The sequence below is a fragment of the Patiria miniata genome, unplaced genomic scaffold (genome assembly GCF_015706575.1).
Source record: "Patiria miniata isolate m_02_andy unplaced genomic scaffold, ASM1570657v1 HiC_scaffold_17, whole genome shotgun sequence".
Lineage (NCBI taxonomy): Eukaryota > Metazoa > Echinodermata > Asteroidea > Valvatida > Asterinidae > Patiria > Patiria miniata.
Window position 1 is genome coordinate 3,244,607 of NW_024037055.1, and position 23,184 is coordinate 3,267,790.

The 23,184-nt window shown below is 41.8% G+C and overlaps 1 protein-coding gene across 3 annotated transcripts; it reads left to right on the forward strand.

The window, feature by feature from the left end:
• Nucleotides 1–1,186: 1,186 nt before the first annotated feature.
• Nucleotides 1,187–21,914, forward strand: LOC119723480 (multidrug resistance-associated protein 5-like). 3 transcript variants are annotated; one of them, XM_038194156.1, is made up of 26 exons: nucleotides 1,187–1,309; nucleotides 2,271–2,568; nucleotides 2,736–2,894; nucleotides 7,280–7,427; nucleotides 8,526–8,759; nucleotides 8,914–9,090; nucleotides 9,434–9,581; nucleotides 9,777–9,925; nucleotides 10,199–10,306; nucleotides 10,570–10,792; nucleotides 10,914–11,161; nucleotides 11,578–11,847; nucleotides 12,559–12,762; nucleotides 12,928–13,189; nucleotides 13,541–13,734; nucleotides 14,940–15,098; nucleotides 15,248–15,377; nucleotides 16,065–16,347; nucleotides 16,803–16,989; nucleotides 17,712–17,801; nucleotides 18,156–18,345; nucleotides 19,109–19,268; nucleotides 19,861–19,939; nucleotides 20,133–20,246; nucleotides 20,930–21,094; nucleotides 21,655–21,914. In XM_038194156.1, exons 2-26 carry the CDS (start codon nucleotides 2,330–2,332, stop codon nucleotides 21,760–21,762), a joined length of 4,428 nt encoding a protein of 1,475 aa, XP_038050084.1. In that variant the 5' UTR covers nucleotides 1,187–1,309; nucleotides 2,271–2,329; the 3' UTR covers nucleotides 21,763–21,914. The 3 variants fall into 3 exon arrangements, with proteins under 3 accessions (XP_038050084.1, XP_038050083.1, XP_038050085.1); XM_038194155.1 differs by having other exon boundaries at nucleotides 1,194–1,325; XM_038194157.1 differs by lacking the exon at nucleotides 1,187–1,309 and adding an exon at nucleotides 1,340–1,427.
• The last annotated feature ends 1,270 nt before the right edge of the window (nucleotides 21,915–23,184 follow it).

Consider the following 23,184-nt stretch of genomic DNA (forward strand, 5'->3'; position numbering starts at 1 on the left):
GGGTTTTAGATGTAGGAGGAAAAACCTACGGAACATAGGTGCGGATCCGGGAAGGGGGGGGGGGGGGGGTAAAAGAAAACAATCCATGCAGCTCTGTCAATTTAAATCATAGAAATTCATTAAAAAAAAATGCGCCCCCCCCCCCCGCTAAAAATTATACTGGTAATAATGTCCGCTTGTGCACCGTACAGACAGAGCCGGCTTAATTGTGTGGTCATGGCCGGCCTGGGGTATTTCTACAGATGTCGGATTTGAACAGCGCCCCCATTGAAAATGTGGTACGAGCCCCCTCCCCCACCCCCTATTGATTTTTGGAGGCCAAGTGTTTGTAGAAGAAAACCTGTCTGCATTTCAGATTTGTTTGCTGATGACCCCCCCCCCCCCCCCCCTGCAAAACTTCATGGATCCGCCCCTAACCCTGTGCATTGAGGAATTTCTTCATATTAATTTACCACTGAATGCGCTACCGGTACCGAGTTACCGACTTAAATAAATAGACAGGCATGGGAGGAATAGCACACAGATAAATGAGAGAAACCTTTTTTTTCTATAAAGAGTGAAAATACAACAATTTCTTTCTCATCGGAACAAAATGAAACCGGAGCGATTCCTTTATTCAATAAACACTTTCACCACTTTGATTACACTGGTGCTCATTCCCAACTTGACACGATTTCTTATAACAATACACATTAAGACTCCAAATGCTGTCGGTTACCACCTAATAAACTTTCGACGCACGGTGAGCATGGATAGCGCCACCATTTGATGGCCAAACGTGCATTGTCGAGTCATGGTGATTGATCATCGGACGATTAGGCAAAAAAAAAAAATATTCGGTCTCTGGTCAGACCAAAGTTCCGGAATTGACGCGGCCACGCGTTTTTTTTTTTTTTTTTTTTTTCAAGCTTGGATTGTACAGACAAGGTAGGTACTATTTTGCTTTTTTGGTGTCCTCATGTACATTGGTGTCCTCCATAATTTGCCTTAGTGCTTTCGATCAATTGCCTTGGTGCAATTTCCAATTCCTTGGTGCTCTTTGGTAAAAAAAATTGAGGAGGTGCGGAAATAGAGGGCGCTGTTGGAGCTACCGCGGAACATTTTGGAAAAAAAAAGATCGACGCGCATGATTAAAATCGACGCGCGCGCTGACCAGAGACCGACTTATTTTTTTTTTTGGCCTTATGCATGACATTATGTTTGTCAAAGAGATACGCGGCGCGCGCTATCCGGTTCGTTAGTAAAAACGTCATACACGCGCGCCCGGAATAGGATCTTTGGTGTTTATGCCTGGTTCGCTTCATACACGGTATGCACTGTTTACGGTAAGTCGTAATGTTTTATGAAGTTCGACCAAACGTGCCAAATGACCAAACCAAACGTTGCAAACGACGAAATCTCGAGACATCACGCTGGTTGTTTGAGTGGTATGATGCTGTAGGCGCATTTCAATCATCGATCGTTTTAAAATCGATCGTCATATGACATATGTTTGGAACTTCTTCAAGTTAGACTTCTTTCCAGCCATGCATGCTGGGACGTTAATCTCAACAAAAAGTCGTAACGATGAATGCCCTGTAGTAGACCTCCTTATTTTAAATTGTGTTATTTTTCAAAAATTGACAAGCATGTCACATTTTAGTTCAGAACCCCTGACATGCCAGACAAATTTACAATGTAAATTTATAAAAACAGTCTCTAATTTTAGAACTCCACCACTGGCACCAGTGTCCAGAAGCAGTAATTAATTTCGAAGTGGCTATCGTTACGGCACTCGTTGTTTAGCGCCCTCTACGATATTTTTTTGGTATGCACGCAGGTATATAATTATTTGTTTCCACACGTTTTATCGAGCAGTGCGCCAGCTCAGCCGATAGAGGGTAGGATTTTGCACCGCGAGGTTGCGGGTTCGGATCTCAGTTTTGCACTCGAATTTTTTTCCTTTTCTAACCTGAGGCTTTGGAGGATTTTTTTTAAAAGGGAAATAAAGTCCGAATTTCATAAAGTTCAAATTCACTTTTTTCCTTCTAATTTTATATTTTCTTGTCATGTTTTTTTATAAAAGTTGCCAGGTTGCAGTCTACCGTAACGATAGAAAATGGGAAATGCATTACGGCTGCCGTAACAATAGCCACTGCGAATTAATTTTGTGTACAGTGCAGCGAGTGTGATTCAGCAGTATTTTTTTCATTCACTGTTTGCATTTGGGATAATCAGCTCACATATCTGTTTGCATTCTAACATGTTGTTAAATGTTAATTTTCTTTCAGGTAATTCGAGTTGTGCATCATAATTTTTTCACAAGAGGAGTAAAGAGCTTCAGTTCAGGATGGGTGAAGACACTCCCGATGTGGAGTTCTCCGATGGCCACCACGGTGCAGCCGGTAACGCCACGGATTACATGACGGCTTTTCCCGTCGACAATGCCGGGCTGGCAGACATCCGCACCGATGAAGATATCATGCTGAAACCAGAGGACGGGACACAGGTCGCGTACCGGAGGCGAAAGGGAATAAAAAAATACAAGCAGTCGATGAAAATGTTGGTGCCGATCCGACCAAAACCGAAGTGAGTTTGGTCGAGAGTTTTCAACCTTTTATTTTCTTTGTTTTGACTTGTGACAGAATTTTAAAAACCCTCAATTTTTTTTATAGAATTGATAGTTCCATTTTGTCACAATAAATTGCAACAAATCTTCAACAGTTTTTCATTGTTTTCCACTTGTTCTGTTCCAGATCTGGTCCCTTCATTCCTCTAGACCATTCTGGCTTGTTCGCCTACCTCACCCTGTCATGGTTGACGCCGATGTTCAAGAAAGCCGTCAAAAGACAGCTAGAATTCTCCGACTTCTGGAAGTTTTCCGACAATGACAGCGGATATCGGAATGGTGAAAGGTAAACTTTTGTTTCAAAAAATTTCTTTTTAACTTTTCGTAAATTGGAACTTAAAATTCTAAAATTACGTCAGTGAAAATACAAAATCTAGTATTTAAGAATATGTCTTGAACCTCTGCTTTTACTTCAAGTACAATTTTAAGCAGTGTATTTTGTTTTGTTAGTATGCATTAAATACATATTTTTTTTTGGGGGGGGGGGGATATTTTGTTGAATTTTCAGGCGTTCAACCAATGCAGCCAATGCATCAAAAGTTTTTGAAATAATCATCAATCTTTGTAATAGGTGATATTTGTCTTAATTTGAGGGTTTTTTAAAATTTTACAGAACAGATATTCTTATTTTTAGTGTAAAAAAAAATTTAGTGTAAAAAAGCCAAATTATTTCAACGCTGATTCAGCAAGTTCAGATATTAAGCTCATATTTTTTAACAGTACAGTATCTGTACGTCTTGCACAGCACGTAGGCCCCAATACTCTTATTGTGATTGTGTACATACATCAGTGCTACAGTATAATAAAAGAAAATCCCACTCACAACTAACCCATATGCCCATTTGTTTGCCAATTGACCTTGCATAATATGGTAGCCTTGAAACTCATGTGTACAAAAGGTATTGCGATGGACTCCAAATGTACATATTGCAGCCCTTTGTGACTTTTCCCCTACTATAATATTTTTCCCTGAAATCGAGTCCAAATGATAGATCCCAAAGTCGATATCGATTGCGAAATGGTCCCTTTATAGTACTAGCGTAAATAGGGAAGGGGGAGGGGGGTTAGATGCCCCCTCCAAGGAACCTGTGGCCCCTCCCCCTTGCTGCTCCCCTCCTCCCTGCATAGACTGTGGAAAAGGCAAAAATGAGTTTTTTATTGTTGAAAACGCATTGAGTGCCCCCTCCAGAAAATAAGGGCCTCCTCAGTAGCCCCCTTGGAAATATGGCCCCAGTTACTATAAGCATTCCTCCATGATATTAAACCAGTGTCCCTGAATGAGATTACATTCACCCCTACACAAATTACTACATATACAGTGTGTAGCCAGAATTCCCCTAAAGCAGTTGCCTCACTTTGCTGGTCCTTTCTCTATGCTATAACAAAGCAACAGGTGACCCCATACATTTGCCTACTTAACCTACTTGTTTGTGCTGTATTGAAAAGTTCACAGAGGCCCAGAGAAAGGATTACTGTGAGTGAACTTTACTCTACTTCCCCATTCTTTGCCCTGTGTAAACCCTACTTACTGTATTAAAGGGGCTCTGCTTATTGTATTACAAGGATTCTTGTGCTTGCCCGAGCTTGAAAATTACTGCCACTGAACTTTTGTGGTTTCCATGTTAAAGGGACTCAACAGATTCAGTTTGGTATTTACTGATGAGCATTGTTGAACTTTACCCTACTTCCTATATCAAAGGGGCTGTCAACTTCCTGAGCATAAAAATATCATGTGAATGAAGTCTGTTCTGTTTGTAGTATTAAAGGGATCTACAAAGTTCAATGCGGATTACCTGGTCAGAGATTGTACATTTAGTTAACTCATGGAGGAAGGAAAACGACTCTACTTACTGTATTAAATGTTTTTAAAATACCGTATGCCCCAATTGTGAATACGTACCTTTTGTTGTACGTACCACATGATTCAGTTCCAATGAGGTGAGCAGGGTTTGACTAAACTTTACCCTACTTACTATACTAAAGGGTTAAGGGACTCCCTCCTGCGTTGTTTTCCTAGCCAAGGAATGTATTGTGTATGAACTTCACCTGCACAACATGCAAAGTACTGGAACTCTACAGCGGGGGAGGGGGGGGGGGGGGTCGGGTCTATTTTGATTTCCTGATCAAGTGTGTTAACTATATTCTACTAGTAACAGCGAGTACTTATTTTTAATTCCGAGGATTTTTTGTCCTTCAAATTTCCTGATCAAGTGTGTTAACTATATTCTACTAGTAACAGCGAGTACTTATTTTTAATTCCGAGGATTTTTTGTCCTATAAATTTATTGTGAATGGCCTTCCCCTTCTTGTATTTGAGGCACTGTACAAGGTTTAATTGTATTGGCAGATATTTTATAGCACTATAAAGAGCGAACTTTATCCTACAACAGCTAGGCCATCGTTTTATTAGATTCAAAGATTTTACCCTTACTTTTCACAGGACTTTTATGAATTTCCACTGTGCAGGAATTTTGAGTAACAAAATATGTCAAGTACACTATTGTAAAAAATGACTCTACACAAGATTGTTTAGTTGAATTCATGTAGCAATTGGTTAATTCAAACACAGTGCAGTGTCCTTTCCAACCATTGGTAGGGAGATTATGGTAAAGTGTCTTGCCCAAGAACACACATATATATGCATGCATCACAAGTCCACAGGCTAGACTTGAGCTCGCATTTTGCAGTTGCACCCGCAAGATTTTGGAGACGACCTTCACCAGAGTTTGGGTGGAGAGAAGCAATTGTGACAAAGTGTCTTGCCCAAGAACACACAGGCATGCATCACATCCCCACAGACTAGACTCAGATCCACAGTCTGCAGATTAAATTACCAGTAAAGGCTTTAGAATCAAGTCACCAGATCGTGAAAGCTCAGCATTTGTTTAAGCTGTTGAGTTGACACACTTGACAGTTATCATCTTCTACCATTTTGTCTACACTTGCAATAAACCATGGTAATTTGGTACCATCATATTGTTCGACACATATGCAAACATGCTACAAAAGGAGATTTTATAGGTGCATATGAAACAGACACAATAAAATTAAGCTATAAAAGAAGTGATAAACACTGATAGTACCCGGTACACAAATCAGGGTCCGTGATGACACTTCAGCTTTTCAACTAACATTAAAAAAAAAATCATCAAACTGACAAGATTAATCTAACAAAAATGTCTCAAATTCCTTGGGACAAATTTCTCAAATTCCTGGGCAAAATTGTAGAACCATCTTGCAAAAGGAATATTTGTTAAGAAAGAATATTTTGTTGAGTAAAAGTGAATAAATAGTAAGATCTCAAAAAGGCTAACTGGCCCCATTTTTAAAGAGTTTTAAACGAGTACTGGTACTTGTATTTTTACCGTAATTCTTTTTCTCTTTGTGGTATTTTTTTGGGATATATTTTCATCGGGGACAAAAGAAACCAATTCTGTGTTTTGTCATTTTGATCAAAGATGTTCAACTTGACTCAACAAAAACTCTGATCTGGCCCAAAATTGCCCTCAGGGTTTGGACTTTGCTTTGAGCAGTTGGTCCATGGTAAGGTCAGGTCGAGTTTGGTGTTTGTTTGCATTTGTGTTAAAGGATTGATTTGTTCAGTTGAGATTTAAAAAGGAAAAATTAGTCAATCCCACTCTTTCAGTTTGGATTCAGGTTTCGTCTATATCATTTCAGATCGGTTTGGGAATAGTCAACCCGACCTGATGGACACCATACAAATTCTGCCAAGTCATCTTAGTTTATTTTTACCTCTGTGCCATAGTACATACTACGTACCGGTACTTATCAGCCTGTTATCACTTTTCGGCCAAATAGAAATTAAAAAAATTATGTTTAGCGTCCCCGCCCGCTTCCTTTTTGGAAGCTTCCTCCTTTTTTTTCTTTTTCTTTTTCTTTTTTAAAGAAAAAAAATGCTTTTAAACAGTGGTATCGATCATTTTGGCCTCTTTGTCTGTTGAATCTCTTTGTCTGTTGAATAAAGCTGGTATGTCATTTCCTGAGTCCAAGTGGTGGCCATTTTAAGAAAAAGTTGGCGGCCATCTTGAAAAATAGCCCGGCTGGTCATTTTGGAAAATGGGTCAGGCGGCCATGTGGGCAAAAAAGGGGCCTCCTCCTTCCTTTTTTCAAAAAAGGCAGGACGCTAAACGTTTATATTTTTTTATTTGGCCTAAGACCAAGAGTGGCCTTGCAATCAGTCTTGTCATGGATTGAGTGTTTGATAGGCAAACAAATTCATCCTTTTTATTATTAGCCCTGTCAGGGTGTACATGGATTGCCCTATGTAAATAACATTGTGATTACATATCAGCAGACAAAAGTAAACATTTCTGAGTTCTCAGTTTAAGTTTCATAACATTTTAAGGTTATATTTCAGTAAAATTGCAATTTGCTTACATCCTAACAAAAATGCCTATAGAGAGTTAGGGTTAATTTTAACTTAATCGTTTGTACATGTAGCTTGCTAAACATGTTAAAAGTGCTTCAACCAAAATCTTGGTGAAATTTAAAATCCAACTGCCACAGCAGTATATTTCTAATTCTTTCCCAACATCTCAGTAAAATTCCCCTTCCGCCCCCTTAAAATCAACAAGCAACACACTACATGTATATATATACATTTATTTATAATTCTCATCCAAGTTTTTTGTATTCTTTGTTACTCAAAAGATTCCAGTTGCTTTGGGAGGAGGAACTGAAGAAGAAAGGCAGAGAGAAGGCATCACTGGGGAAGGTTTGCCTGAGATTTGTCCGAACTCGCCACATATTTGCTGTTCTGTGTCTCCTGTTATCCGTCGCCTGCATATTTGTGATCACGGTACGAAGTCAAGTCTGTGGCAATCTCAAATCAACACTAAATCACATGCCCATTGCAAGCCAGATTGTTAGTCTAACATAAGTCAATATGGCAGATCCATCACAAGTCAGTCACAAGTCAAATTATAAGTCCATCACAAGTCAAATCACAAGTACATCTCAAATTCCAAGTTCAACACAAGTCGGATCACAAACAAAATAACATTAGACAAAATACCATCTTTGAAAAAATAAAGATCAGCACAGTGTGTTCTTTACCCTCATATACTCCTGGTTAGAGAGAGGCAATTGTAGTAAATTGTCTTGCCCAGGGACACAAGCTTTGTGATGTCCATCAGGGTTCACGGTCACATATACGCCGGGCAGGACATACGCGGGGCAGCATGCTTCCGAGCAATAGTAATTCAGTTTGGTTTTGTTGTCCCTGACCCGTATGTTTTGTCGTTAGTTTTTCCTTTGTTAATATTTTCACCCTAGTCTAGCTCCCCTCCTGCATACACCACCCTCATTCCCTCATTCATTCATTCAGTCAGTCATTCAGAGTCGGCCCCTAGTTGCTCTCTACTACTGCTTTTTTATTGTTATTTAATATGTTATCATGTAATGTTTTTATTATTTTATTGTGTACTTATTTACTTGTTCGATTGTTTGTTTGTTTACTTCTTTATTTGGGTTTTTTTGTTTTCTTTTCCTGAATGTTAATGTGCTTTTTTTGGTTTTATTTGTTTGTAAGATTTGTCCTGGTGAAATAAATAACAATAATAATACTTATACGTGTAATGGTACCATTAAGGAGACACGTTATCGTAATTTCTTTGCACGATGGGAGACATCGGTCATTAGGGCCATTTTCATGTCTCCCTAATGTCACAGCCCCCCTTTAAAGGCACAATTTTATTGTCGCAATTAGGTTATATTTGTTGCTCGTGGTCCTGGCAGGGTTATAATAACAACATATGATCACACATAATTCGGCTACCATAACAGTTAGACCATACACTCTAGTGGAAGTTACTCACAACTTTCAACTTCTAACAATAAGTCACAAACTAGCAAATAAGTGCCCATTTATTAAGATGTTCAAACTTTATTCCCCCAGTCTGTCTTAGTTCAGAGGTTGCTCATGTACACAGAGGCAGAGGAACAGGATCTTGGCTACGGCTTGGGTATCGTGTTCGCCATCTTGGGACTGAACATCCTTCGGGTTATTTTCGACGTCACCTTCTGGTTGACCATCTTCCGTACCGCCACGCGGCTGCGCAACGGCCTGCTGTCCATGACGTTTAAGAAGATCGCGCGGCTGCGCAGTCTCCAAGACAAGACGGTGGGAGAGGTGAGATAGAGCACGTTTTAAATTTTTGAAAGTAAGCTTTTTTTTTGCTGAGCAGTCGCTAAGTAAAGTTGACCAATCAGTAGTCTTGTGACATGAATTCTGGAGGAGTTGCATTAGAAATAGTCATTGGCTGTTTGGGTTCTTTCCCATGCAGATTGTCAACATTTGCACCAATGACAGCCAGCGTTTGTTTGACGCCATGTCCATTGGCAACCTCCTCATCTCATCCTGTTTCCTATTGGTCTCCTGCATCACCGCGGTGTCGATCATCGTTGGGCCGGCGGCATTGATTGGAGTACTGGGGACGTTTATGGTCATCACCCCTATGCAGGTGAGATCTGTAGTTAACCGTACTCCGAATAATTTTACTCGCAACCCAGGCTAGGCGATCACAGATCCACAAATCTAGTCAACTGTTCAGGACCAGTATACCGAGATAAGTCGCATCGCTGGTTACTAATAGATGCGCATCATAATGTACAGCAGGGATCCAGGACTTAATGACGTTTTGACCATCGTTTGACTGGTGACGCTTGTATGTTGCTATTAGTGCACAGGTTTAAGTTTGTCACAAAACAACCGCTAGTCCACAGTGGTCAAGTCTTTCCCTTCATTTCTTATATCTTTTTCTTGTCCCCACCCCGCCCCTCCCCCTTCCCCCCTCCCCCACTCAGTTGGTCATGGGTCGAGTTATCGCGAAGCTTCGTCAGCGAGGCATCCTGATCACGGACGAGCGAGTGCAGAAGATGAGCGAAGTGTTGACGTATGTCAAGCTCATCAAGATGTACGCCTGGGAAGCGCCATTCGCTAAGAAAGTTGCAGGTCGGTTGAAACTTGTATTATTTAATTTCCAAGTGGAATGTACATGGAAACGAGATGTGGTAACTGTACACAAAGATGAGATTATGTTAAAGGAGAAACTGGCTTAGATTGCATAAACTGAATATTCAAGATCCGAGCCTGAAGACAAAAAGCCAAATTTTCCCCAGTCACGTTCTCATTCTTTTCATTTGATAGCTATTCGAGCCACAGAGCGCACCATCTTGGAGCGAGTCGCGTACATCATTAGTTTCAGCTTGTCACTGATCCCGCTGGTACCCAACATCGCCACGGTGTTGACCATCGTCATCCACATCGGCTTCGGCAACGACATCACGGCTGCTGAGGTACATTTAGTTCTGAACATTTGGGGGTGAATTGAGGATCTGACTTCAAGAGCTGGGCCCAATATTGAGCTGCTAAGCAGAAATGCTTAGCAAATTTTTGTGCTTAACACAAATCGGCTGAGAACCAGTTATACAATATGCATTGCATGCCATTTTGGCTGGTTACCTGTTTCTGCTAAGCAAATATTTTTCGTGCTTAGCATATTTCTGGGGTTAACAGTTCCATGCTCTGGATCTTCTATTATTTTGTTGTTTTTTTCCCCTGTTTTTCAGGCCTTTACGCTGATCGCTGTACTGAACTCAATGAGATCGGTGCTTGGACCCACGCCGTTCGCTATGCGTGTCCTTGCGGAGAGTGCTATCGGACTGAGGCGAATAAAAGTAAGACGGATAAATAATTCAGTATCAAGTTGTAATACCAAAAGAAATCTGTTAATTTTTTTAAACACCGTTTAAGTTTTTAAATTATCCTAGACTTTGGCAAATGCTTTCAAATTAAGTGCATACCCAGTTCTAATATTAAATTGTGTCTTTCTTTCAATTGGTCAATTAACTTCTTGTTTTTTATGGTCATTCGCGCTTCTCTTTTTCACATTTGACGGGGTACAAGTTTCCTTTAATGCTGTTTTTCGATTTTCTTTCAGAGTGTCCTAGACATGACCGATATTCCACCCCTCCCGCAATTGCCACCTGATGACCAGTGTACTGTGGTCATCAAGAACGCTTCCTTCGGCTGGGATAAGGTCAAATCGGTCGCTGGTGGTAAGAAAGAAGACGAAGACAATGATAAAGAAGATGAACAGAAAAATGCTGCAAATGGAGCAGCCGTTGATGGAGTTACTGTCTTGGTTGAGGATGGAAAGCCAGGTATAGATTTCGTTTTCTTGGTCTGAAATGTCAGTTTCATTCAAAGGTCTTACAAGTGGGCTGCTCAATATTTTCTTACATTGAAACTTGGTTTTGCACACTCGTACTCTTATGCTTTCAGGAAACGGTATCGAAAATGGCGGTCCAAGCATCGCACCGGACTCGCCTTCAAAAGACGATAGCGAAGCCTTTGAGGACGTTCCTTTAAAGAAATCCCCAAACACCAATAATAACGCCAATGCCTCAAGCAATGGGAAAGAAAGCGGGGGAGCCAGGCAGGGGTCGGAGGTCACCGGAGGAGATGACCCAACCGACCCTGATGACCTCAAGGTCAAGACTCTCTTTGATATCGACCTCAGTCTGGAAAAGGTGAGACCATTTTCTGTTAGTCATTTTCAACTGTAGATTGAAATTGAAATCCAATAATGAATGGAAGACATTTAATGATACGGTTTTAAATGTTCTTTATTTTTGACACCTATGGGCTCTGGGCACAAGTATCCTTCAAGAGATACAAAGGGAGTGTTGGGGGAACCACTGAGAGGGACATTCGAATGCATTGCTGTTGGCGTCTGACACTCACTTGGAGACAGTTTGGTTTTGTGCACATTCAGAATAAAATTCATCATACGTACTTCACACCATACGCGGGCTCAGGAAAGTAGTTAAAAAGCCACATTTCTACAGTTTGTGCACAAAATCTATAAGTAATTGCTCATTTTAAGGAAATCAGTCCTGTTCAGCTACCGAAAGATGCCATTAAGTTAAATGCTTTCCTTTCCTAGGGTCGACTTACTGGAGTCTGCGGTGCCGTCGGGAGTGGCAAAAGCTCCCTCATCTCGGCCATTTTAGGTCAGATGCACACCATGGAGGGGTCGTGCGCTGTGTCCGGCTCATTTGCATACGCCGCGCAGGAGCCGTGGATATTCAACGCGACGCTACAGGAGAACATTCTGTTTGGAGCCGAGATGGACGAGGGGCGGTACGAGAAGGCTATCGCTGCCTGCTGTCTGACACAGGACCTGGAGATCCTAACAGATGGTGATATGACAGAGGTAGGTGATGGTGGGGTTTACCTGAAATGGGACCTAACTGTCCTGCAAAGGTCCTAGAGATAATTATAGGTAGATGATGTATCAGTCCTATATAGGACCTAATCTCTCTGGCATGAGACCTAGAGCTACTGATAGTTGGTGATAGGATTGATGTAGGTGATGGGAGACTCTGACGTGTCCTAAATAGATCCTGACAGATGGTAATACGACAGAGATAGGTGATAATAGACTTTAGGTCCTGTATAGGACTAATGCGATCTTAAAAAAGTGAGAGCTTCTGATGGTTGGTGATAGGATTTAGGTTCTATTCATAAGATGAAACTGCGTGAGATGAGAATTCAGGTAGGTGATGCGCAGCCTTCCTTGTACAGGTCCTTATCCTTCTAGCAAGGACCTGGATAAACTAAGAGATGGTAAGAGTCCGAAAAGATCCTAGAGATGGTAAGATGACTGAGCTGGGTGTTGGTAGAATTTGACTTAGGTCCTAGAGATACTGAGGGATGGTGATAAAAATCGGGTAATGATAGAGTCTGACATAGGTCCTAAAGAACTGACAGATTGCGATATGACTGAAGGCGGTGAAGGTTGTGGCTGTGTGACACAGGTCCGTGAGATACTGAGAGATAGCGACATGACAAAGGAAGGTTATGGGCCTCAATTGTTTAGTTGTTTTAAATTTAGACCTCGATCTATAATTTGTTCTGTATTTAGATCGGAGAGCGAGGCATCAACCTGAGTGGAGGTCAGAAGCAGCGCGTCAGTCTAGCGAGGGCGGTGTATGCAGATCGCGATGTCTATCTCCTGGATGACCCTCTGAGTGCAGTGGACGCCCACGTCGGCTTGCATATATTCAACGAGTGCATCAAGGGTGCCCTCAAGGGAAAGACGGTGCTGTTTGTTACGCATCAACTCCAGGTGTGCATTTGTCAGAACTTGGATGCAGAGTAGCACCACAGCAGTAGTGGCATTTCAGTGTTGATCATTTCTCCAAAGGTCTTGCTTCCTCAAACAAATGATGTGAATTTCACAAAACGATGCAAACTAAAAAGAACAAATAAAACATTTTCCTGTTTTCTGCAGTATCTTAAAGACTGTGACAGTATTCTGACGATGGTCGACGGCCGCATTGCTGAGCGAGGCACCCACACAGAGCTGATGGATGATGAAGGGGAGTATGCGCGGCTTATCAGCAAACACCACGCCAAGGCAGAGAGTGACGAGAATGATAAAGAGGAGGCGGAGCTCGAGGTGGAGGAGGTTGGGAAATTGCAGCGGAGTCACAGCCAGATGTCGTCGAAGAGCGTTGGTAGCAACGCATCCGAGAAATCGGACAGAGAAGAGGGTCAGTTTACATTTCAAATGACTTTGGGAAATTTCATTCAGGTGCTACAAGGAGACAAGTATTGCTTACAAAATGTATACAGGAAGCAAAACAAATCTGTTGAAAGTCAGAAGCTGGAGATGTATACAGCGCGTGGCATTTTTAAATTTGCTTGTGATAAGCACATGTTTCTGTGCTTAGCAGAATTTTTGTGCTTAGAAGCTTTGTGAAAATGGCTCCAAGGCCCAAATTCATGGTTTTGGAAGCAATTCACTTGTATTGCAGTTCATGCAAATAAATTCTGTGTAAAACTCTTGTACAAGTAAGTGTAACAATAATAGTAGCAATAATAATGCTCCCTTGATCCCCTAGATGGCAAGTTAGTACAGGACGAGGATCGGTCGGCAAATGCAGTCGGCTGGGTGACGTACAAGGGTTACATGAAGGCTGCGGGTGGATATCACATGATCCTCCTAGCGTTCCTCACCTACATCCTTGTCATCGGGAGTCTGAACTTCAATAACTGGTGGCTTAGCTTCTGGTTAAATCAAGGGAATGGAACACAGGTATTCACCCATAAGTTATTATTTTTATTATTATTAATCATTTCTGGTAATGAAACCAAGGATTCCTCAAAAGCGCCCTAGGCACTGTAGCTCGCAAGCCTGAAGAAACCTGTGGAGAGAAGACAATGAGAAGAAGTTACAGTTTTAGAGGTGGGAGGAAAAGCCCAGAAGAATATTCTGAGGAAACCCACGGAATCAGGCAGGGACTGAAAACCCAATCCAAATATTGGCCCAGGCGGGATTCGAACCCGGGTCACAGCGGTGGAAGGCGAGGAAAGTACCGCTATGCCAACCTGACTCCCCGATATGACCGTACCATCACACACTGCCTTGCTAGTAACCAGCTGGGCCCAATTTCACAGCGCTGCTAAGCACACGATTTTCTTCTAACAGAGCTTCCGTCTATTTCATGGAGACCGTTAGCATAAGCACAGCAAAAGGCACGCTTACTTCAGAGGAAAAATTTGCTTAACTTAGTGACGTAACAATAGAAATCTCCATGCACGCGCGACCGTTAGCACGTCCACGCCGTGAAATAGTGCTTAAGGTTAGCAAATTTTTCTGCTATGCTAAGCCCAACTTTTCTGCTAACTGTTAAGCAGCGCCGTGAAAATGGGCCCTGTACTGCCTCAAATTCTGCTTTAGCCTGTTACTCCCAGTACGGCACAAAACCACTCTGCCTGGTACTCCGTGTTATGCGAGTTGTGACTAAAGTGTGGTTGGTTGTGGTAGAATTATTTAGGCTGAGAGGTGGTAGAGTGATGTTCAAGGGAAAACCTGTGTAATCGGGCAGACTGAGAACCTCAGTTAATGCATCAACCAGGGTGGGTATCGAACTGGGGTCACAGAGATGGAAGGCCATGAAAGTATCATTGCGCAAACACAAGCAGTCAAACTTTCGGCCTGGTTGAGACTTGAACCGGGGTCACAAGAGGTGGAAGACCATGAAAGTATCAAGCACCACTCAACCAAGCCACATGTTGTTCTGGGTGGGATTCGAACCTAGGTCACAGAGGTGAAAGACGAGAAAGTAGCTCCAAGGCTCCAACTCAACTTATGGTTTCTGTTTGCCTTCCTTGTGAAATATCCAAGTGAACAGAACTAATCCAGATGATCTTCCAAACAATTATGGAAGGAAGTATTGCCTTGGTTGGAATTGAACCCTGTTCACTCAATTTTGTTCTGTTTTGCCTTCCGTGTGCTAGATCCAAGTGAACGGTACAAATCCAGGTGATCCCCCAACGATGGTGACGGTAGGCAGTATTGCTGATCACCCAGACCTGAACTTCTACATGATGATTTATGGAGTGACTCTCGCTGCTACTTTGGTCTTCGGCGGTCTGAAAAGTAGAGTTCTGATGAAGGTAAATAAGGCTGTGCGGAATATTCAAATATTCAAATATTCAAGTGATAATCGCATTTATTTGAATAATCGGAAATAAAAATGCACAGTGAAAGTGTTACTCCCTGAATCGCTGATTTTTTTATTTTGTTTGTGCGTTTGAAATCACAGATTCTACTCCAGGCTTCCTCAACGATGCACGACACTGTCTTTGTCAAGGTCTTCCGCAGTCCCATGTCGTTCTTTGACACCACCCCGACGGGACGAGTCCTTAACAGGTTCTCCAAGGATCTGGACGAAGGTAGGCGGTCAGTGATTGGTCAATTCTAAGTAGACCCCAAGAGAGAAGGAAGAAATGGATGAAAATGGGCAAGATCCTGGTTCACATCAGGTAGAAGGTGGTTGCACATTTGATCACAATCCTTGTTTGCATTACAAGTTTGTAGCACGAATGCGTGAGATCCTGGTTCACATCTGACAGAAGGTGGCTGCACAGTTTAGGGAGATCCTCGTTCACATCTGATAGAAGGTGGCTGCAGAAATTGAGCAAGATCTTGTTCACATCTGACAGAATGTGGTTGCATATTTGAGCGCAATCCTTGTTTATATTTTGTAGAAGTAGGTGGCACAATTGAGTGATAGCCTTGTTCACATGTAATAGAAGGTGGTTGCACAATTTAGGGAGATCCTTGTTCACATCTGATAGAAGGTGGTTGCAGAAGTCATATGGAGTTTTGGTTTCTTCATCATACACAATTTTTGTTACACACACAGATCTTGGAGAATTCTTTGCTTCACATGCCAAAGCATATCTTTATTTAGCAACTTGTCATCCCTCGTAGAAAGAAAACGACTCCATTTTAAGACTCCATTGTAGAACTGGTTTATTTTGGTGCCGAAACATTCCATTGCAGGTTTTTGTTTGTTTTAATTTCTTTGCGTTGTCGTCACCTGTGCTTCCTCCCCCTGCTTTTTTCCCACAATCCAGTGGACGTCCAGCTGCCCACAAACATGGAGATCTTTACCCAGAATAGCTTCCTCATCCTGTTCGCTTTGATCACCATCAGCATCGTCTTTCCGTACTTCCTGGCCGTCATGGTGCCGATCGTCTTCTTCTTCGGTCTGATTCTGTACTACTACCGGCGCGGGGTGCGCGCCATCAAACGTATTGAGAATGTCACGCGTTCACCATGGTTCTCCCACATTATGGCCACAGTGCAGGGTCTGTCCACCATACACGCCTACGGTAAAACTGAAGAATTTATCAACAGGTAAGGACCGGATTCCAAAATATTCCAGAGACGCTGAATGAGTTGAGAAGGTTAGGTGCCGTGGCCTAGTGGTCTGGAGCATTGAATTTGTGGTCTGCGGTTAATTCTGCAGGTTGTGGGTTCGAGTTCTGCCCGAATGACTACAAGAATAGCATTTTTTTTTCTTGGTTTTTCCAACATCTATGCACACAAAACTTTAAACAGGTCAGAGTAACAGTACTTGCTATAAAATACTAACCAAAAATCCAGATCCATTTCTGAAAATTACAGCAAAAGCAAAGGTTGTCTATTACCTTTACACATACATTGGGAAAATAAGAAAATCAAGGATTGTTAAAAATGGTTTTTAAATTAAATCAGTTACTTAGGGCTAAACCCACTGTTAAAATTTACACCTCTCTAGTGTAAAATTTGGTAGAATTCCGATGCAAAACCTAATTCTCTCTTCTGCTCAGGTTTATCAATCTCCTAGACAACAACTCCCAGCCGTACATGATCTTCCGCATGGCTTCCCGGTGGGCCGGTCAGCGTCTTGAGGTCTTGGTCATCGGAGCTTCGCTGGTGACCAATCTCTTCGTGGTCCTGACCTATGGTATTGTGTCCCCGGCGTTGGCTGGACTGGCGGTGTCCTACACAATCCAGGTAACCGTTGAAACTTAATGTAATCCTTCGTAAAGCCAGAACTTCTGAACACTGAACTTCTCAAAAGTTTTTTTGGTGGAGCGCTGGAGCGTTCCAATTTGGGAACACGCCTATGGAAAAGTCAACATTTTTGTACGACTTTTTTACGGCTGTTTGCATATTTGTATTTTATACAGGTGCGTCATCGAAGCCGATACGCCCAAAACCGAAACGCGCAATCAGTAAATGAGGGTTTCATTCTGCTCTACGCAAACAGTGCAAACAACGCAAATGCGTGCGTCTATCTGTTGCAGATGATTTTGTCATGATGTCTTTTAACCATCGTGAAACGCTTAAGTTGCGCGCATAGGCGCGTGGCATTTAGAGTACATTTAAACACCCACATGAATTCAAAATGTCTGCATCCAGGACGGCTTCAAAGTATCTCCGCGTGTAAAAATGAGGAGTTGGCACTTAGTAAATTAGTGTAGCGTTATGGTCCATCCAAATACAGAAATTTTCTAAGCTCAGAAAATATTTGCTGAGCAAAAATAGGTTACCAGCCAAAAAGTCATGTCATGCATATCGCTAGTGATTGGTACTCGGCTTATTTGTGCTTAGCGCATAAATTCACCAAGCAATGTTTTTGCTGAGCCGTGAAAATTCGTTCCTGTTTGATTTTGTTTAATTGTACAATTTTAAATTCTTAATTAGCACTATTTTTGGTGTTTTTTTAAATCCAGATTACAGGTCTGTTTCAGATTACAATTCTCATGGCCTCTGAGACTGAGGCCAGATTCACGTCGGTGGAGAGAATTCTGAGCTACACACGGGTGGGTGTGCTTATTTAAGGAGGAACGTTAGATTCAAAGTGCTTAATTGTCATTGTTTATCCTGTGTTAACAACCTTGTAATTGCCCTGACGGAAAAGGGTTAAGGGGTGGTGAATATTAGTTTGGTCTGTAATTGTTTTCTACTCATTAGATGTCACATTATTAGTGATGTATCACATTCATTTTTCCAACAGCAGCTCATTATAGTGTCTGACATGTACGTCCAAATTTACGGCATTGCCCTTCAGTAAAAATGTCAAATTGTCCCAAAATTAAAAAAAAAAAAAAAAGTCTGCAAACGTTGTTGGCATTTCACATATTTGGATTGTATTTCAATTCTTTTTTTATTCAAAGATTTTAAAATCTGAAGCCCCACCCCATATCAAAGAGACGGCACCAGACAAAGACTGGCCCCAGGAGGGGGAGATTGAGTTTAAGAATTACAAGATGCGTTACCGCGACAACCTGCCGCTCGTCATCAAGGGCATCAATTGTCGGATCAAGCCCAAGGAGAAGATCGGCATTGTGGGAAGGACTGGCTCAGGTATATAATGGACCGTTCCGGTATTGGCCATAAGCCCAAAACATCTCTATGATGTTTTATTCTGTTCTGCGCAAACAACGCAAACGCATGCGTGTGTCTGCTGCAGACAACGCAAACGCATGCGTGTGTCTGCTGCAGATGATTTTGCCGTGATGTCTTTAAACCAGTCGCTTAAGTTCTTTGCGTATGCGCGTTGCATTTAGAGTTCATTTTCAAACACCCACATGAATTCAAAATGTCTGCACCCAGGACGGCTTCATTACTTTTGTTAACCTATTAGTCCCTGTACCACTTCATACCACCCGGACTTTTACTCCCTGTGTCGCCCAAAACTGCCCCAGCACTTGATGTTTCCTGTATTCATCAGGGATAATTTGTCGTATGCCTTGGCAGAAGGGCGTATGCGCTTACGCCCAGACACATAATCACCAAAATGTTACCAGCAAGAGGGCATATGCAGAAAACTGCCTCTATTTTCATGAAATTTTAACATTTACATCGGAAATTAACACAAGTTCCAAAAATTATGATGCATACGTGTGACAATTTGAACATTTGTACGATGTATAATACGCGTGGGAGAAAATAGCATTTGTAACACGCGAAGGAGCATTGGAGCCTTTCAATGCAATTTTCATGAAAAAGTGATATGTGGCGTCAGAAAGCTCATATGCCCTTCTGCGAGGAACCTGATGACTAACAATGTAATGCAATGTGGTACAAGTGCCAGTGGGTCATGAATATTCATTTTTTTGTTCATCAGGGAAGTCTTCGCTGGGTGTTGCCTTGTTCCGATTGGTGGAACCGTCTTCGGGCGAGATCGTGATCGACAAAGTCAGCATAGCGACCATCGGACTTAACGACCTGCGATCAAAGCTGTCCATCATCCCTCAGGATCCAGTGCTCTTCAAAGGAACAGTCAGGTATGCTGTCATTTTGTTTTTTAATTTTTAATTTAATTTTTTTTTTATTTTAAAAAACCACATCTTTTCTGAGTGATCACTGATTGCCATTTTTCCAGGTTTGCAGAATTGATGATTCTGCTGGCATCGTTACTTTGGGGGTTTATGGCTGCAGTGTTGTACAGTGGAATGCCGCTATACCGAACACCGCTATACCAAACATTCGGCTATACCGAACATCATCCTTGGCTCCCGGTTTTAATGTACAAAACGTACCGATGTTGTTGTACATCGTTGTTCAAAAAGTCAACAGATTAACCAAAAATCTACCGGTTGTACATGTATTAAGTTTCTGAGTTTCGTGACGACTCCTCGTGAGGCCATGGGATGTGAGAAATGCCAGTTCACTATTGGTCAAAAGAGGGTATCGGCGGTTCAAAATCGCTATACCGAACGATCGTTATTATGAACACTTTCTGTGGATCCCACAATGTCCGTTATAGCGCCGTTCCACTGTATTTGGATTTTGTTGTTAAAATTAGAATAAAAGTACGAACATGCAAGTTTTGCTTTGCCTGAAATACTTTAAAAAGTCTCCCTTCATCCATAATAGATATAACCTGGACCCCTTTGAGGAGTACAGCGATGCTAAGATATGGGAAGCCTTGGAACGAACCTACATGAAAGATAAGGTGAGGAAAAAGCACTAAGAGGAAAAGATCATTGATATCGACTGCCTTAGTGATGACTGTAGCCAGGAATTGCCCTAAACTTTTTACTCGCATTTGGCTAGCAGGCTACCGCTAAGGTCGAACCCTGCCTGTAGTGGAGAGTGCTTGTGAAGCGTAAACCTGATATGATTCCTGTTTGTTTTTGCCGCAACAGATCAGTACTCTGGACAACCAGCTGGAAGCCCCAGTGGTTGAAGGTGGAGACAACTTCTCGGTCGGGGAGAGGCAGCTCATGTGTATGGCTAGAGCTCTTCTCCGCAACAGCAAGGTAGGCCGGACAAGCAGACTTTTTTCATTTGACAAAGAAAAGTGTTTATACTCAAGTCTGTCACAATACCACTCCGCACTAATGACGTCAATTTTGCTCCGGGCTGTACGCACACATATCTCGGATGTCAGACAAACCTTCGAACAATCACGCGCGCACATGCATGCACATCTGGCCGCATACATTCGTCTAGAAACGGTGTTGCAATCTTGTAATCTTCACACGAAAAGTTCGTACAGCATGCGTGTCTGAGATCCGGGTACTTGCTTCTATTTTTATCCTTTGTGCGGAGTGCTATTCCCGTCACAAGTAAATAACAGGTCAATTCACAATTAGTAACAGGGGGTGAATAACAACGAAGGATTTTGTCGAGTTGACGCAAGATTTGAACAAAGTCGGACGAAACTATTTTCAAAATTGCGGGCGGAGATGATTCAATAACTGTTTCGTGACCGAAAACAAAATCATGCACAAACAGCCATCGAAAATGTAGTTATTATCCTCCTCCAAGATGTTTAGATTTATTTAAAACGTTGCGCAGCTACGCCGAGTTTCGTGAAATTGATCGTAAGTTTATTTTGCAGTTGGGCGCCAAATTAGTTGCACAAGTCCTACACATGGCGGAAGTTACGCACCGTTTCATGAAATTGGCTGCTGTTTCATTTACATCTTTACTCCTTCAGATCTTGATGTTGGACGAGGCGACAGCAGCCATCGATACAGACACCGACAGCCTGATTCAGACCACCATCAGGGAAGCATTCAGTGAATGCACCTTGCTGACCATCGCTCACCGACTCAACACCATCTTAGATTCAGACAGGGTACTCGTTATGGATGATGGCTGGGTAAGGAGGGTGTGGTCATTGGGTGTGGTCAGTGGGAGAGAATATGGGATGGGTGGTGATGAAAACTTAACGATTGATCAGTGGCTAAACCATTTTAGACCCAGACAGAGTACTTGTTTTGCTTGTGTTGGATGACGGGGCAGTTATGGTGAGGTCACTGGGTGTGGTCTTGGGTGTGGTCTTGGGTGTGGTCATTGGGGGGTGATGGGGTTATGTTTAAGCTGGCCATTGTTCACCAGCTCAACACCATCTAAGGCTGCATCCGAATCAGTTGTCTAGAGCTAGGTCTAGGTCTGCGCCCATTGAAAATACGCGGGGACGCGCTGACAATAGACATAGCCGTAGCTCTGGAAGCCCGTTTCGGACACGGCCTTAGACTCATACAGGGTACTCATCATGGATGGCTGGGAAATGATGTGGGTGTGGTCATTTGGTGTGCCCATTGGATGTTGTCATGGGATATGGTTATCACATTGTTGGGTGGGGTCATGTGTAAAGACTAAATTGTTGACCAGTCCCACCAGTGAGCTTTAACGATTCTGTGTATTTTGAATTCCCAGATTGCGGAGTTTGATAAACCGGCATCGCTTCTCGCAAATCCAGACTCCAAATTTTTCAAGATGGTGGAAGCCGCAGAGTCACAGAAGCACGCAGTAGCAGAATCATAGATGACACTCGTTAAAGTTATTGATAACTGCTACAATTGATAATTATGAAGACAAATTACATTGCGCTAAACTCCTGGACTCCGCTAGTGGTAGTAACGAAAGTTACTGCACGGTACAAAAGGATGTGATTTGGATTAAGGGAATAAATGTGTGTTCCGTCGGTATTAAACACTCTGTTTAAAACCGGTGTGAGTCTGGTAATTATCACCCATCCAGACTCACACCAGTTTTAAACAGAGTGTTATAATACCTCCGAAACACACATTTATTCCCTTAATCAAAATCACATCCTTTTGTACCGTGCAGTAACTTTCGTGGTTGCTGAATCATGTACAGGGCGAGTAAAAAAACTCTGCAATGATGCAAAGAAGCCATCTTTGTTTCAAAACCAAGTTGAAGTTTGGAACTTGTTAAACCTTGTAAGAATGACTTATTCGTTAGTAACCTTGTGGTAAAAAATGAAGTTAATTGCATTTACCGTTTGTCTTTTGTGAACCTTTTTACTGCAGTACTGGATTTAATCGATTAACGCTTTTTTCACCCACGGTTACTTTTGAATATGTCATTTTTACAAGGTTAAAAAAGTTCAAAACATGGATTAATGTAGTGCGTCTGTGTCCCACATACCACAAGGCCAAAGGCCAAGTGGTATGTGGGACGTAGACGCACTACATTTTCCGTGTTCCACGAGCGCAAGTGGGACAACAAATTTATCTTCGAGCAAACTTGACACACAGTAACAAATGGAACACTTACGTACGTAATAATGCTGTACAAAAACTTTTCAGCGGTTGTCCCAATATACGCACGTGTTGTACGGAATGGCCGTGCATCTTAGAAAAGCGCAATACGTGGAGTGCGGTATGGACCGTGGCCATGCTACTTGGTTATGTAGCACGGCTTGTTGCCATGGATCGACCAATCAGGATCGAGAATTCAACTTTACTTGAACATAAAACACTATATATCAACAGAACTGTACATCAACAGTACTAACTTCTTTTTTCTTTGGCAATTTGTTGACAAATTTCTCAAAGCATTTTTACAATACAGCTTCTCAATTCAAATTACAAATTTTTATAAAATATTCTGATTTTTATATAATTCACGGAAAAACTAATAATATATTGATTTTAAATACATGTACTATGCATCAATGGAGTGGCAGTCACACTGTATTAAACTTATTACAGGCATGTGTGATAGTTATATATTTTAAGAATTGTGTGAGGACTGTTAAAAAATCTTTCAGTACGAATTTATTATGTTATCACAGCTTAATTGACAAAACAATGATGTGTCTTAATTGGTGCATATATTAAATAATTGACGATAATTTGTATTACATGTGGGTGATTTTTTATGACATTAAAAGTGAAATGACATTTAATTTTGATGAAGATGAAATTTTGTATAGAAATG

Coding starts and splice junctions, on each gene's coding strand:
- LOC119723480 (XM_038194156.1), top strand. CDS start 2,330: ATGGGTGAAGACACTCCCGATGTGGAGTTCTCCGATGGCCACCACGGT. Junction 15,378..16,064: donor CTCCAAGGATCTGGACGAAG/GTAGGCGGTCAG, acceptor CCCACAATCCAG/TGGACGTCCAGCTGCCCACA. Junction 19,940..20,132: donor GAACCTACATGAAAGATAAG/GTGAGGAAAAAG, acceptor TTGCCGCAACAG/ATCAGTACTCTGGACAACCA.